General features: G+C 38.2%; 1 protein-coding gene across 2 annotated transcripts in view; it reads left to right on the top strand.

Moving 5' to 3' along the window:
- Positions 1-14,209, top strand: part of FRAS1 (Fraser extracellular matrix complex subunit 1) — a 452,974-nt gene that overhangs the window by 395,723 nt on the left and 43,042 nt on the right. For both annotated transcript variants that reach the window (XM_023222483.3, XM_023222482.2), the window contains exons 60-61: positions 5,692-5,848; positions 8,906-9,106. In XM_023222483.3, the coding sequence (XP_023078251.2) occupies positions 5,692-5,848; positions 8,906-9,106 (358 nt within the window). The remainder of the gene's footprint in view (positions 1-5,691; positions 5,849-8,905; positions 9,107-14,209) is intronic.

Genomic DNA, 14,209 nt, shown 5'->3' with positions numbered 1-14,209 from the left:
TGAATCCCTGAATAGACCAGTAACAAGTTCTGAAATTGAGGCAGTAATTAATAGACTACCAACCAAAAAAAGCCCAGGACCAGATGGATTCACAGCTGAATTCTACTAGAGGTACACCGAGGAACTGGTACCATTACTTCTGAAATAATAGAAAAAGAGGGACTCCTTCCTAACTCATTTTATGAGGCCAGCATCATCCTGATACCTAAATGTGGCAGAAACACAACAAAAAAAATTTCAGGCCAACATCCCTGATGAACATCGATGCAAAAATCCTCAATAAAATACTGGCAAACCGAAACCAGCAGCACATCAAAAAGCTTACCCACGTGATCAAGTTAGCTCCATCCCTGGGATGCAAGGCTGGTTTGACGTATGCAAATCAATAAACATAATCCATCACATAAACAGAACCAATGACAAAACTTACATGATTATCTCAGTAGATGCAGAAAAGGCCTTCGACAAAATTCAACAACTTCAGGATAAAAACTCTCAATAAACTAGGTATTGATGGAACATATCTCAAAATAATAAGAGCTATTTATGACAAACCTACAGCCAATATCATACTGAATGGGCAAAAGCTGGAAGCATTCCCTTTGAAAATCTGCACAAGACAAGGATGCACTCTCTCACCCCTCCTATTCAACATAGTATTAAATGTTCTGGCTAAGGCAATCAGGCAAGAGAAAGAAATAAACGGTATTCAAATAGGAAGAGAGGAAGTCAAATTGTCTCTTTTTGCAGATGACATGATTGTATATTTAGAAAACCCCATTGTTTCAGCACAAAATCTCCTTAAGCTGATAAGCAACTTCAGTAAAATCTCAGGATACAAAATCAATGTGCAAAAACCACAAACATTCCTATACAACAATAACAGACAAACAGAGAGCCAAATCATGAATGAACTCCCATTCACAATGCTACAAAGAGAATAAAATACCTAGGAATACATCTTACAAGGGACATGAAGGACCTCTTCAAGGAGAACTACAAACCACTGCTCAAGGAAATAAGAGAAGACACAAAGAAATGGAAAAAGATTCCATGCTCATGGATAGGAAGAATCAATATCATGAAAATAGCCATACTGCACAAAGTAATTTATAGATTCCTTGCTATCCCCATCAAGCTACCATTGACATTCTTCACAGAATTAGAAAAAACTACTTTAGATTTCATATGGAACCATAAAAGAGCCCGTATAGCCGAGACAATCTTAAGCAAAAAGAGCAAAGCTGGAGGCATCACACTACCTGACTTCAAACTATACTACAAGTGTACAGTAACTGAAACAGCATGGTACTGGTACCAAAATAGAGATATAAACCAATGGAACAGAACAGAGGTTTCAGAAATAATGCCACACATCTACAACCATCTGATCTTTGACAAACCTGATGAAAACAAGCAATGGGGAAAGGATTCCCTACTTAATAGTGTTGGGAAAACTGGCTAGCCATATGCAGAAAACTGAAACTGGACCCCTTTCTTACACCTTATACAAAAATTAACTCAAGATGGATTGAAGATTTAAACGTAAGACCTAAAACCATAAAAACCCTAGAAGAAAACCTTAAGCAATACCATTCAGGACATAGGCATGGGCAAGGACTTCATGACTAAAACACCAAAAGCAATGGCAACAAAAGCCAAAATTGACAAATGGGATCTAATTGAACTAAAGAGCTTCTACACAGCAAAAGAAAGTATCATCAGAGTGAACAGGAAACCTACAGAATGGGAGAAAATTTTTGCAATCTATCCATCTGACAAAGGGCTAATATCCAGAATCTACAAGAAACTTAAACAAATTTACAAGGAAAAAACAACCCCATCAAAAAGTAGACAAAGGATATGAACAGACACTTCTCAAAAGAAGACATTTATGTGGCCAACAAATGAAGAAAAAACCTATCATCAATGGTCATTAGAGAAATGCAAATCAAAACCACAATGAGATACCATCTCTTGCCAGTTAGAATAGCGATCATTAAAAAGTCAGGAAACAACAGATTCTGGAGAGGATGTGGAGTAACAGGAACGCTTTTACGTTGTTGGTAGGAGTGTAAATTAGTTCAACCATTGTGGAAGACAGGGTGGTAATTCCTCAAGGATCTAGAACCAGAAATACAATTTGGCCCAGTAATCCCATTTTTGGGTATATACCCAAAGAATTATAAATCTTTCTACTATAAAGACACATGCACACGTATGTTTATTGCAGCACTGTTCATAATAGCAAGGACTGTGAACCAACCCAAATGCCCATCAATGATAGACTGGATAAAGAAACTGTGCCACACATACACCATGGAGTGCTATGCAGCTATAACAAAGAAAAAGATGAGTTCATGCCCTTTCCAGGGACATGGATGAAGCTGGAAACCATCATTCTCTGCAAACTAACACAGGAACAGAAAACCAAACACCGCATATTCTGACTCATAAGTGGGAGTTAAACAGTGGGAATACATGGACCCAGGGAGGGGAACATCACACACCAGGGTCTGTCTGGGTGGTGGGGGGTTAGGGGAGGGATAACATTAGGAGGAATACCTAATTTAGATGACGGGTTGATGGGTGCAGCAAACCACCATGGCACATGTATACCTATGTAACAAACCTGCATGTTCTGCACATGTATCCCAGAACTTAAAGTATAACAACAAAAAAAATTAAAAAAAAAAAAAAAATTCACTGGCAAACATGGCTGCACCAGAATTAAAGCCTGCAACCTCAGTGTATGTCAAAACTGTGTATTGAATCAGAATCACATTTTCCCCATTTTAAAATCTCAGTTTCAGATGATTGCGTCAATTGTATCCCTTGGTTCAAGGCACACATCCTCATTGGTCAATACTAAGCCCTTCTCTTACTTTCGTTTTTTTTTTTAATTCATTTTATTTTACCTCCACTCTCCAGCCACATTCTTTTCCCTGCTCATCAATCTATTGTGTTTAATATGTATCTGTTAACTTGTATTTCTTCTTAAGAAATGCTTATTGTTTTATGTATACAGTTTTAATTTCTAAAATTGCTGTTGTCCTCTTTTTTCATCTTTTACTGTTTCCACTCAGTGATATTTTGAGATCTGTCTATGTTGTTTAGGTGTACATGTATTCGGTTGCTTCTAACTGTTGCATGATATTTTATGGTATATGTCTTAGTCCATTTGCATTGCTATAAAGGAATACCTGAGGCTGGGTAGTTCATAAAGAAAAGGGGTTTATTTGGCTCACAGTTCTGCAGGCTATACAAGAAACATGGTGCCAGCATCTACTTCTGGTGAGGGCTTCAGGAAGCTACCACTCATGGCAGAAGAGGAAGGGGAGCAGGCATCATCACATGGCGAGAGAGGAGAAAAGAGAGAGGGTAGGGAAGGGTCAGACTCTTATTAACTACCATATCTCATGGGAATTAAGAGAATTCACTCAACCCTGTGAGAATGGCACCAAGCCATTCATAAGAGAACTGTCCCTATCACCCAAACATCTTCCACCAGGCCCCACTTCCAATAATTGGGGATCAAATTTCAATAGGAGATATGGAAGGGACAAATATTTATCAGCATGTGTCTGTTATATTTTACCCATACACTCTTAGCAAAAGACAGTGAGGAATCTCAGTGATCACACCCACCAGCTTCCTGACACCTGTCATCACAAATAGTGCTTCAGTGCACATCCTCATACATGTCCACTTACAGACTTGAATGAGAATTTTCTTGGATATATAATCAGAAGCAAAATTATAAACTACAGGACATGCATATATTTAATTTGAAAACCTTGTGTTGGAATACTTTCCAGAATGTCACTAGAAGTGCATGAGGGTTGTTATAACCCTATATTCTCTTCAAAATGTAGCATTACTTATCTTTTGAATTTTTGCTAATTTAATATGCATAACATTATATCTCATTTTAATTTGTAATTCTCTAAGTACTAACCCTTATATGCTTGTTAGCTTATTGGGTTTCCAATAAGCATATAAGCTTATTTTTATCCTTTGTTTCTTACTTTATTGTATTATCTTTTACTCACTGATTTGTAGTACTTTCTTATACTTCCCAAATATTAATTCCTTGCCAGTTTTAGACATTTGAGGTATTAATAACACCTTTTATTTTTCTCTCACTTATTTATTACCTTTGACTATGGTGTTCTTAGTTGATCAGAAGTCTTCAATTTTGAAATAATCAAATGTATCCAGTTTTTGCCTCATGATTAGTCCTTTTGAAGTTTAGCATAAAACATACCCATCACAGATCACCCTAGATTCTTCCTCTGTTCATCATTACTACAAAAATAAAAGTGATAGCTTCCTTCTTTGGAGCACTCATGACATTTACACATTTACGACTCATAAAAACCTGTCTTAGTTATATATTTTATGGGAATTTTACTGGTGACAGGTTGAAATGTGTTTAAAACACATGAATATACTATAGATACCATCTTCAGATTTAAGTCTACATGTCTGTATTTGTTTTCAGTTCAAAAGAGAATCCTCTGCTTATCCAAGAAGTAGTTTTTAATTTAATAAAATTATAAAGAAAATACAGTCTAATAATCTGTGTTACCCACACAACAATCTATCATTATTCTTAAGCACATTTTAGAAGCTTTATTATTATTATTATTATTACTATTTTGCTTGCTAAGCATATGCTTTGAAACTCGTCATTCACTAACTTTTTTTTTTTTTAAGATCTAAAGAGTCACTGTTAACTTCATGCTTTCTATAAGGAATTCTTATACAAAAGATGTGGTAGACGAAAAGAAAACATTCTTCAGGGACTTAAAATCAGGTTAGCTATTCACATATAAATGTTCACAGGGATATTCTCTCACCATTTAGTGTGACTTAGGAAATGTGAGAGTGAAACTTCTCTCTACTCATATATCGTTTGCAACATGTTAGAATAGTGAATTTAAAATGATCCAACTGAAAATATTCTCCTTCGCATCACATGACTCTACCATCGAGGCTGCTGTGTTATCTGAAATGTTGTGACCATATTTTACATTTTCTCAAAAATACAATCCTCAGTAGGGAATATTCTGTTGAGAAACACTTGTTTTTTTTCCATCAAACAGGGATTTGGATTGTGGTCTCAGACTTTCTGTACTCAGCAGTTTTCAGATGAGATATTATTTGGCAGCAGATTTGAAAATTCTTTAGCATTTAAAGGTATCTTTAGCCCAACACGAAGCCTTTCTGATTTCCTTATAAGGCTTCAATTTTTACAAAGGAAAAGAAGTGTTACTTAGCTCTCCAGAAAGTTTAATCAGTATGTTAAACCCCCGTCATCAGAAATCTACCTATTTTAATACGTGAAAATGTATTAAGCAGCCCAGAAGAAATGTGGGAAAGCACACAGATGTTCTACATATGCTTTTTAGTGGGTTGTTTTGTTGATCTTGTTTTTCATAATTCATCGCCAGTAATTAAAAATGACTTGGCATGTTCTAATACAAGTCTACACCTATAGGTAGGTCCCTCTGAAGCATGAACTGTTAAATTTGAACATTTTGTTTTATGAATGAAACTGGATCCTTTTGAATTTGTGTTGACTTTTTGATGCAATAAATAAAGAAGAAAAATAATTTTCTAGGAAAACCAAGCAAGTCACTGATATCTTGCCGCAAATTTTAATCTGTCTTGTCCCGTTGGCTCTAGGTGAAGAACTGTACGGTCTATATCCACGATGACTCCATGTTTGAGCCAGAGGAACAGTTCAGGGTCTACCTCGGGCTTCCTCTTGGAAACCACTGGAGTGGAGCTAGAATTGGAAAGAATAACATGGCCACCATCACCATATCCAATGATGAAGATGGTAACAGAAGAAATTATCTTTAGTTACTCTTAGGTTGAGGGAACATAAACTGATGTTTAACTAATTATTAGTGTTTTGAAAAATAAAAGTGCTTTAAGAATGCCTACTGATAACATTCTCTGAATATTTATATAAAATGTTGATAGCAAATGATCTCCCTCTACAGAGGTCCAAAAAAATTCATAGGTATTTTTAATGTCATTATTCCCTACCACAGTGCTAGGAGATACAGAATGATTGTGGTTAAGAGCTGAGACAGAAATGCTAAGACAGAAAATAAAAACCATTTAAGTCACTGCAGTTCAGGAGCAGGACTGGAAATACAGTTGGAATCAGTAGAATCCAATGAACTGATTTAAAACACTGCCACCTTCCTGGAAAAGTCTAATTTTTCAGTTTTCTTCTCTCTAATTGATTTGGCCTACTAACCTAAAAAAATCTTTAGGCTCTATAGTCAAGTGTTAGCCAAGAATGACCCAGTCACCAAGGAAGACAAAACCTGTTTCAAACTGGGACATAATCGTTTCACTAAGAAAGATATTTTAATGAGTGAATGGATAATAATATTACAAATAGTGGTAGCTGTTTTTATTGAATACTGCATACCAAGAACTATGCTAAGCATATTTTATTATCTTATTTAATAGTGGCAGGAATTTCTTGAGGTTGGCACTATTATTTCCATATTTTGAATAAAGAAACTGAACCTCAGCAAAGCTGTATAATTTGCACTCTTAGTTACACAGCTGCAAACAGCAAACCTGGGTGTAAACTTCATTCTGTCTGATTCTAGAATCTGTACTCTTAAGTATCACTAACTACCCTAAGAATCTCAGTGACTCTTAGGGTTCCTAGTGAAAAATCAGTAACTAACTTGGACATTGGATAAAATAAGAAACTCCAGTCTTGAAGTTGAATTAGTCCTTGACTCCAGGAGACTCAAGTTCAGATCCCAAAGTGAACCTCTCCCAGGTACACAGAAAACCCATCACTGAGGCTCAGGGAAATAAGATTTATACTCTGCTGCAACTAACACAAGAACAGACAACCAAACACTGCATGTTCTCTCTCATAAGTGGGAGCTGAACAATGAGAACACATGGACACAGGGAGGGGGATGGGGAGCTAAGGGAGGGATAGCATTAGGAGAACTACTTAATGTAGGTGACAGGTTGATGGCACATGTGGCTTGTAACAAACCTGCATGTTCTGCACATCCCATGTTCTGCACATTTATCCCAGAACTTAAAGTATAATTTTTAAAAAGGCCGGGTGCAGTGGCTTACGCCTGTAATCCCAGCACTTTGGGAGGCCAAGGCAAGTGGATCACCTGAGGTCGGGAGTTCAAGACCAGTCTGACCAGCATGGAGAAACCCTGTCTCTACTAAAAATACAGAATTAGCCAGGCGTGGTGGCATGCACCTGTAATCCCAACTACTCAGGAGGCTGAGGCAGGAGAATCGCTCAAACCCGGGAGGCGGAAGTTGCGGTGAGCCGAGATCAGGCCATTGCACTCCAGCATGGGCAACAAGAAGGAAACTCCTGTCTCAAAGGAAAAAAGAAGATTTAATGCTGTGCTGCAGTGACCCTCCTAGGTTTCAAAGAGTATTCTTATTAAAAACTATAAAACCTCAAATGAGGCTCATCTTCTACAGTAAGAAAGATTTGACTTTCCGAGAGGGAAAGAAAGGGAAATAAATATAAAAAGTAGAATTTTCTGGCCGGGTGCGGCGGCTCACGCCTGTAATCCCAGCACTCTGGAGGCCGATCACGAGGTCAGGAATCGAGACCATCCTGGCTAACACAGTGAAACCCCGTCTCTACTAAAAATACAAAAAATTAGCCGTAGTGGCCAGCACCTGTAGTCCCAGCTACTCGGGAGGCTGAGGCAGGAGAATGGCGTGAACCCGGGAGGCGGAGCTTGCAGTGAGCTGAGATTGCGCCACTGCACTCCAGCCTGGGCGACAGAGCGAGACTCTGTCTCAAAAAAAAAAGAAAGTAGAAATTTCTGCCATATTCTATGATATACTCAAAATGGTATAAAAGTTATTACTCTCAAATTTTCCATCTTTTAATCTCTCTCTACCACCACCCCACCCTTCTCCGTGAGATATAATAGAAAAGAAAGCATGATTTGAATTTTTTGGTAAAAATCAATGTATTATCTTATTTATTTATTTATTTGATATGGAGTTTTGCTTTGCCGCCCAGGCTGGAGTGCAGTGGGGCAATTATGGCTCACTGTAGCCTCGACCACCAGGGCTCAAATGATTCTCCCACCTCAATGTCCTGAGTAGCTGCGACCACAGGCATGTGCCACCATGCCTGGCTAATTTTTTAATTTATCTGTAGAGATGAGGTCTCACTATGTTGCCCAGGTTGAATATATTATTAATCATTTCCTAGCAACAGGATTCCATTAGGAAATCTTGTGTTCCTGAATTATCCTTGTAGCCAGTCACTGAAAGCACCCATACTTACCTATATAGCTTGTGGGAAATTAGGAAAAGCTGAGGATGGGGAGTTGAGAGCACTAAGACAAGGGGGTTCAAAGGACCAGAGGTGAGGGGTGGACTTGGTAAATTTAAGTAGTATGTAAATGAGGTAAATTATAAACCTTTGAAACTCATATCTCATGAATGAAAAGTTGATTTATGTGATAGGTATTTATCTAGACAGGTATTTATCTAGGACCTACTATGTCTCAGTCCCTTGATAAACTGTTCAAATTTTAAAACATACGGTGAGCTGTAGTGCCGAGACGGAAACTTGGACATCATGAATTTCAAAGTCTCTACAAATAATTCTACCCATTATATTGTTTTTAATAAGGAACGTGTGAGACATAACTCCTGCAGAATCACAAATAAATATCTTTTTCCAAAGCATTGTTTAGCAGTAAATACTGATTGAGTTTTATGACTGCAAGCCATTTTGCCTTCATATTGTTAACTAATATGAACAATTTCCTCTTGTCATTATAAGGTGTTTTCCTGGAAGTCTGAATCCTTTGTGCTATTCTAACTGGCTCTTGTTTTCCTAATCACGTTTCCTTAGCCCCCACAATTGAGTTTGAAGAGGCTGCATACCAAATCCGGGAACCCGCAGGCCCAGATGCCATTGCAATTCTGAACATCAAGGTGATCCGCAGAGGGGATCAGAACAGGACCTCCAAGGTTCGCTGCAGCACACGGGATGGCTCTGCCCAGTCTGGTGTGGATTATTACCCAAAGAGCCGAGTCTTGAAGTTCAGTCCTGGTAATTGAATGCCAGCCTCAACCTCTGGGTTTTACTTAATAGAGGGGCAAAAATCTTGTATTTGAAGAAAGGAATAAACAGATAAATGAAAAAGGAAAATAGTAGTTCCAATAGCATAAAGCATGTTTAAGCACACATTTGAGATTGCAGGTGAAATTTCTAATTCGTAAAAATGAAACGGGGAAAAAGAAATAGGTCTCTTACTTTAGACCACACTGGGCATTTTGGTTCATTTTAAAGGATTTTTTGTTAGCCTAAGATTTGGTTGAATGATAGGACCACTTGGTTTAAAAAAATACACACCTAACTGGCACCGTTCAACAAATATTGCTGCAAAGTGCTGTGCTGGGTCAATCAGGGATTACTACATCTGAAAGGCACAATCCTTGCGTTCAAGTGGTTTGATATTTGCTAGGAAACAGGACACCCAGTTTCGGACTTCCCAAAACAAAATTTATAGGGAGATGAGTTTGGGAAAAGAGTGAGATGGAGTTCAGGTCGTAGATCACAGCTTAAAGGTCTGTGACCTTCCACTCTCCCCCTTCCAGAGGACGTTTAAGTATTAATCTGATGAGGAGAATGAGACAGGAAAAGGGTTGAACTGTATGCTAGGTTTTTTCATAGAACTTTCTGAAACCTAACTGGTATAGTTCCTGAAACCATTTGCAACATAGCCAGAGAAGGGCAACGGTGCTATGAGAACTTTTCAGAGCTGTCTTGGCAAGTGGAGGGAGAAAATGATGCCCTCAGAAATGATGGGGGTTGAAGGGGGCGGGTCTCTATTTTCTCTCCCCACACCAGAGCTTTAAAGGGCTTCTGGCTCCATCCCATCTGTGTCTGATTGATGTTTGCTGGAAAGCGAGATGCCCTCCTTCCGTATCTCCACACGGACCAGTCTTTTACTTTTCTGCATGAAGATCTGGGGAAAGGATAGGTCTAGAGGAAGCTTAGCCCGGATGTCTGTAGACTACGAAAGGGGCTTTAACTTCACTGAGGTATTTGCACCTTCAGAAACTCACCTTACAAAAAAAGAAGTGGGTCTTTTTTTATATATATACTTTAAGTTCTAGGGTACATGTGCACAACGTGCAGATTTGTTACATAGGTATACGTGTAGCATGTTGGTTTGCTGCACCCATCAATTCGTCATTTACATTAGGCATTCCTCCTATTGCTATCCCTCCCCCAACCCCCCACCCTCTACAGGTCCTGTTGTGTGATGTTCTCTGCCCTGTGTCCAAGTGTTCTCATTGTTCAATTCCCGCCTATGAGTGAGGACATGCAATGTTTGATTTTGTATCCTTGTGATAGTTTGCTGAGAATGATGGTTTCCAGCTTCATCCATGTCCCTGCAAAGGACACAAACTCATCATTTTTTATGGCTGCATAGTATTCCGTGGTGTATATGTGCCACATTTTATTAATCCAGTCTATTATTGATGGCCATTTGGGTTGGTTCCAAGTCTTTGCTGTTGTGAATAGTGCCGCAATAAACATATGTGTGCATGTGTCTTTATAGTAGCATGATTTATAATACTTTGGGTGTATACCCAGTAATGAGATCGCTGGGTCAAATGGTATTTCTGGTTCTAGATCCTTGAGAAATTGCCATACTGTCTTCCACAATGGTTGAACTTTTTACACTCCCACCAACAGTGTAAAAGCATTCCTATTTCTCCACATCCTCTCCAGAATCTGTTGTTTCCTGACTTTTTAATGATCGCTATTCTAACTGGTGTGAGATGGTATCTCATTGTGGTTTTGATTTGCATTTCTCTGATGGCCAATGACGATGAGCATTTTTTCATGTGTCTGTTGGCCACATAAATGTCTTCTTTTGAGAAATGTCTGTTTAAATCCTTTGCCCAGTTTTTGATGGGATTGTTTATTTTCTTCTTATAAATTTAAGTCCTTTGTATATTCTGGATATTAGCCCCTTGTCAGATGGATAGATTGCAAAAATTTTCTCCTATTTTGTAGGTAGCCTGTTCACTCTGATGGTAGTTTCTTTTGCCATGCAGAAGTTCTTTAGTTTAATTAGATCCCGTTTGTCTATTTTGGCTTTTGTTGCCATTGCTTTTAGTGTTTTAGTCATGAAGTCCTTGCCCATGCCTATGTCCTGAATGGTATTGCCTAGGTTTTCTTCTAGGGTTTTTATGATTTTAGGTCTAACATTTAAGTCTTTAATCCATTTTGAATTAATTTTTGTAAAAGGTGTAAGGAAGGGATTCAGTTTCAGCTTTATATATATGGCTAGCCAGTTTTCCCAGCACCATTTATTAAGTAGGGAATCCTTTCCCCATTGCTTGTTTTTGTCAGGTTTGTCATAGATCAGATGGTTGTAAGTGTGTGCTGTTATTTCTGAGGCCTCTGTTCTGTTCTACTGGTCTATATATCTGTTTTGGTACCAGTATCATGCTATTTTGGTTACTGCAGCCTTGTAGTATAGTTTGAAGTCACATAGTGTGATGCCTCCAGCATTGTTCTTTTTGCTTAGGATTGTCTTGTCAATAAGGGCTCTTTTTTGGTTCCATATGAACTTTAAAGCAGTTTTTTCCAATACTGTCAAGAAAGTCATTGGTAGCTTGATGGGGATGGCATTGAATCTATAAATAACCTTGGGCAGTATGGCCATTTTCACAATATTGATTCTTCCTCTCTATGATCATGAAATGTTCTTCCATTTGTTTGTGTCCTCCTTTATTTTGTTGAGCAGGGGTTTGTAGTTCTCCTTGAAGAGGTCCTTCATGGCCCTTGTAAGTTGGATTCCTAGGTATTTTATTCTCTTTGTAGCAGTTGTGAATGGGAGTTCACTCATGATTTGGCTCTCTGTTTGTCTTTTATTGGTGTATAGGAATGCTTGTGATATTTGCACATTGATTTTGTATCCTGAGACTTTGCAGAAGTTGCGTATCAGCTTAAGGAGATTTTGTGTTGAGACAATGGGGTTTTCTAAATGTACAATCATGTCATCTGCAAACAGGGACAATCTGATTTCCTCTTTTCCTAATTGAATACCCATTATTTCTTTCTCCTGCCTGATTGCCCTGGCCAGAACATTTAATACTATGTTGAATAGGAGTGGTGAGAGAGGGCATCCTTGTCTTGTGCTGGTTTTCAAAAGGAATGCTTCCAGTTTTTGCCCATTCAATATGACATTGGCTATGGGTTTGTCATAAATAGCTCTTATTATTTTGAGATACGTACCATCAATACCTAGTTTATTGAGAGTTTTTAGCATGAAGAGATGTTGAATTTTATTGAAGGCCTTTTCTGCATCTATTGAGATAATCATGTGGTTTTTGTCATTGGTTCTGTTTATGTGATGGATTACCTTTATTGATTTGTGTATGTTGAACCAGCCTTGCATCCCTGGGATGGAGCCAACTTGATCATGGTGGATAAGCTTTTCGATGTGCACTGGATTTGGTTTGCCAGTATTTTATTGAGGATTTTCGCATCCATTTTCATCAGGGATATTGGTCTAAAAATCTCTTTTGTTGTTGTGTCTCTGCCAGGCTTTGGCGTCAGGATGATGCCGGCCTCATAAAATGAGTTAGGGAGGATTCCCTCTTTTTCTGTTGTTTGGAATATTTCAGAAGGACTGGTACCAGCTCGTCTTTGTACCTCTGGTAGAATTCAGATGTGAATCCATCTGGTCCTGGACTTTTTTTGGTTGGTAGCCTATTAATTATTGCCTCGATTTCAGAGCCTGTTATTGGTCTATTCAGAGATTCAACTTCTTCCTGGTTTAGTCTTTGGAGGGTGTATGTGTCCAGGAATTTATCCATTTCTTCTAGATTTTCTAGTTTATTTGCATAGAGAGGTTTATAGTATTCTCTGATGGTAGTTTGTATTTCTGTGAGATTGGTGATTGGTGGTGATATTCCCTTTATCATTTTTATTGCATCTATTTGATTCTTCTCTCTTTTCTTCTTGCTAGTGGTCTATTCATTTTGTTGATCTTTCCAAAAAACCAACTTCTGGGTTCCTTGATTTGTTTGAAGGGTTTTTTGTGTCTCTATCTCCTTCAGTTCTGTTCTGATCTTAGTTATTTCTTGCCTTCTGATTGCTTGTGAATTTGTTTGCTCTTGCTTCTCTCATCCTTTTAATTGTGATGTTAGGGTGTCGATTTTAGACCTTTTCTGCTTTCTCTTGTGGGCATTTAGTACTATGAATTTCCCTCTACACACTGCTTTAAATGTGTCCCAGAGATTCTGGTACATTGTGTCTTTGTTCTCATTGGTTTCAGAGAACATCTTTATTTCTGCCTTAATTTCATTATTTACCCAGTAGTCATTCAGGAGCAGGTTGTTCAGTTTCCATGTAGTTGTGTGGTTTTTGGTGAGTTTCTTAATCCTGAGTTCTAATTTGATTGCACTGTGGTCTGAGAGACAGTTTGTTGTGATTTCTGTTCTTTTACATTTGCTGAGGAGTGCTTTACTTCCAATTATGTGGTCAATTTTAGAATAAATGCAATGTGGTGCAGAAGAATATATATTCTGTTGATTTGCGGTGGAGAGTTCTGTAAATGTCTATTAGGTCTGCTTGCTGCAGAGCTGAGTTCAAGTCCTAGATATCCTTATCAACCTTCTGTCTCGTTGATCTGTCTAATATTGACAGTGGGGTGTTAAAGTCTCCCATTATTATTGTGTGGGAGTCTAAGTCTCTTTGTAGGTTTCTAAGGACTTGCTTTATGAATCTGGGTACTCCTGTATTGGGCATATATATATTTAGGATAGTTAGCTCTTCTTGTGGAATTGATCCCTTTACCATTATGTAGTGGCCTTCTTTGTCTCTTTTGATCTCTGTTGGTTTAAAGTCTGTTTTATCAGAGACTAGGATTGCAATCCCTTCTCTTTTTTTGCTTTCCTTTTGATTGGTGGATCTTCCTCCATCCCTTTGTTTTGAGCCTATGTGTCTCTGCACACGAGATGGGTCTCCTGAATACAGCACACTGATGGGTCTTGACTCTTTATCCAATTTGCCAGTCTGTGTCTTTTAATTGGGGCATTTAGCCCATTTACATTTAAGGTTAATATTGTTATGTGTGAATTTGATCCTTTCATTATGATGTTAGCTGGTTATTTTGCCCATTAATTG

This window comes from Piliocolobus tephrosceles, chromosome 3 (assembly GCF_002776525.5).
Source record: "Piliocolobus tephrosceles isolate RC106 chromosome 3, ASM277652v3, whole genome shotgun sequence".
Lineage (NCBI taxonomy): Eukaryota > Metazoa > Chordata > Mammalia > Primates > Cercopithecidae > Piliocolobus > Piliocolobus tephrosceles.
Note: the sequence above shows the minus strand (reverse complement) of the source record. Positions and strands in the feature narration are given on the sequence as shown.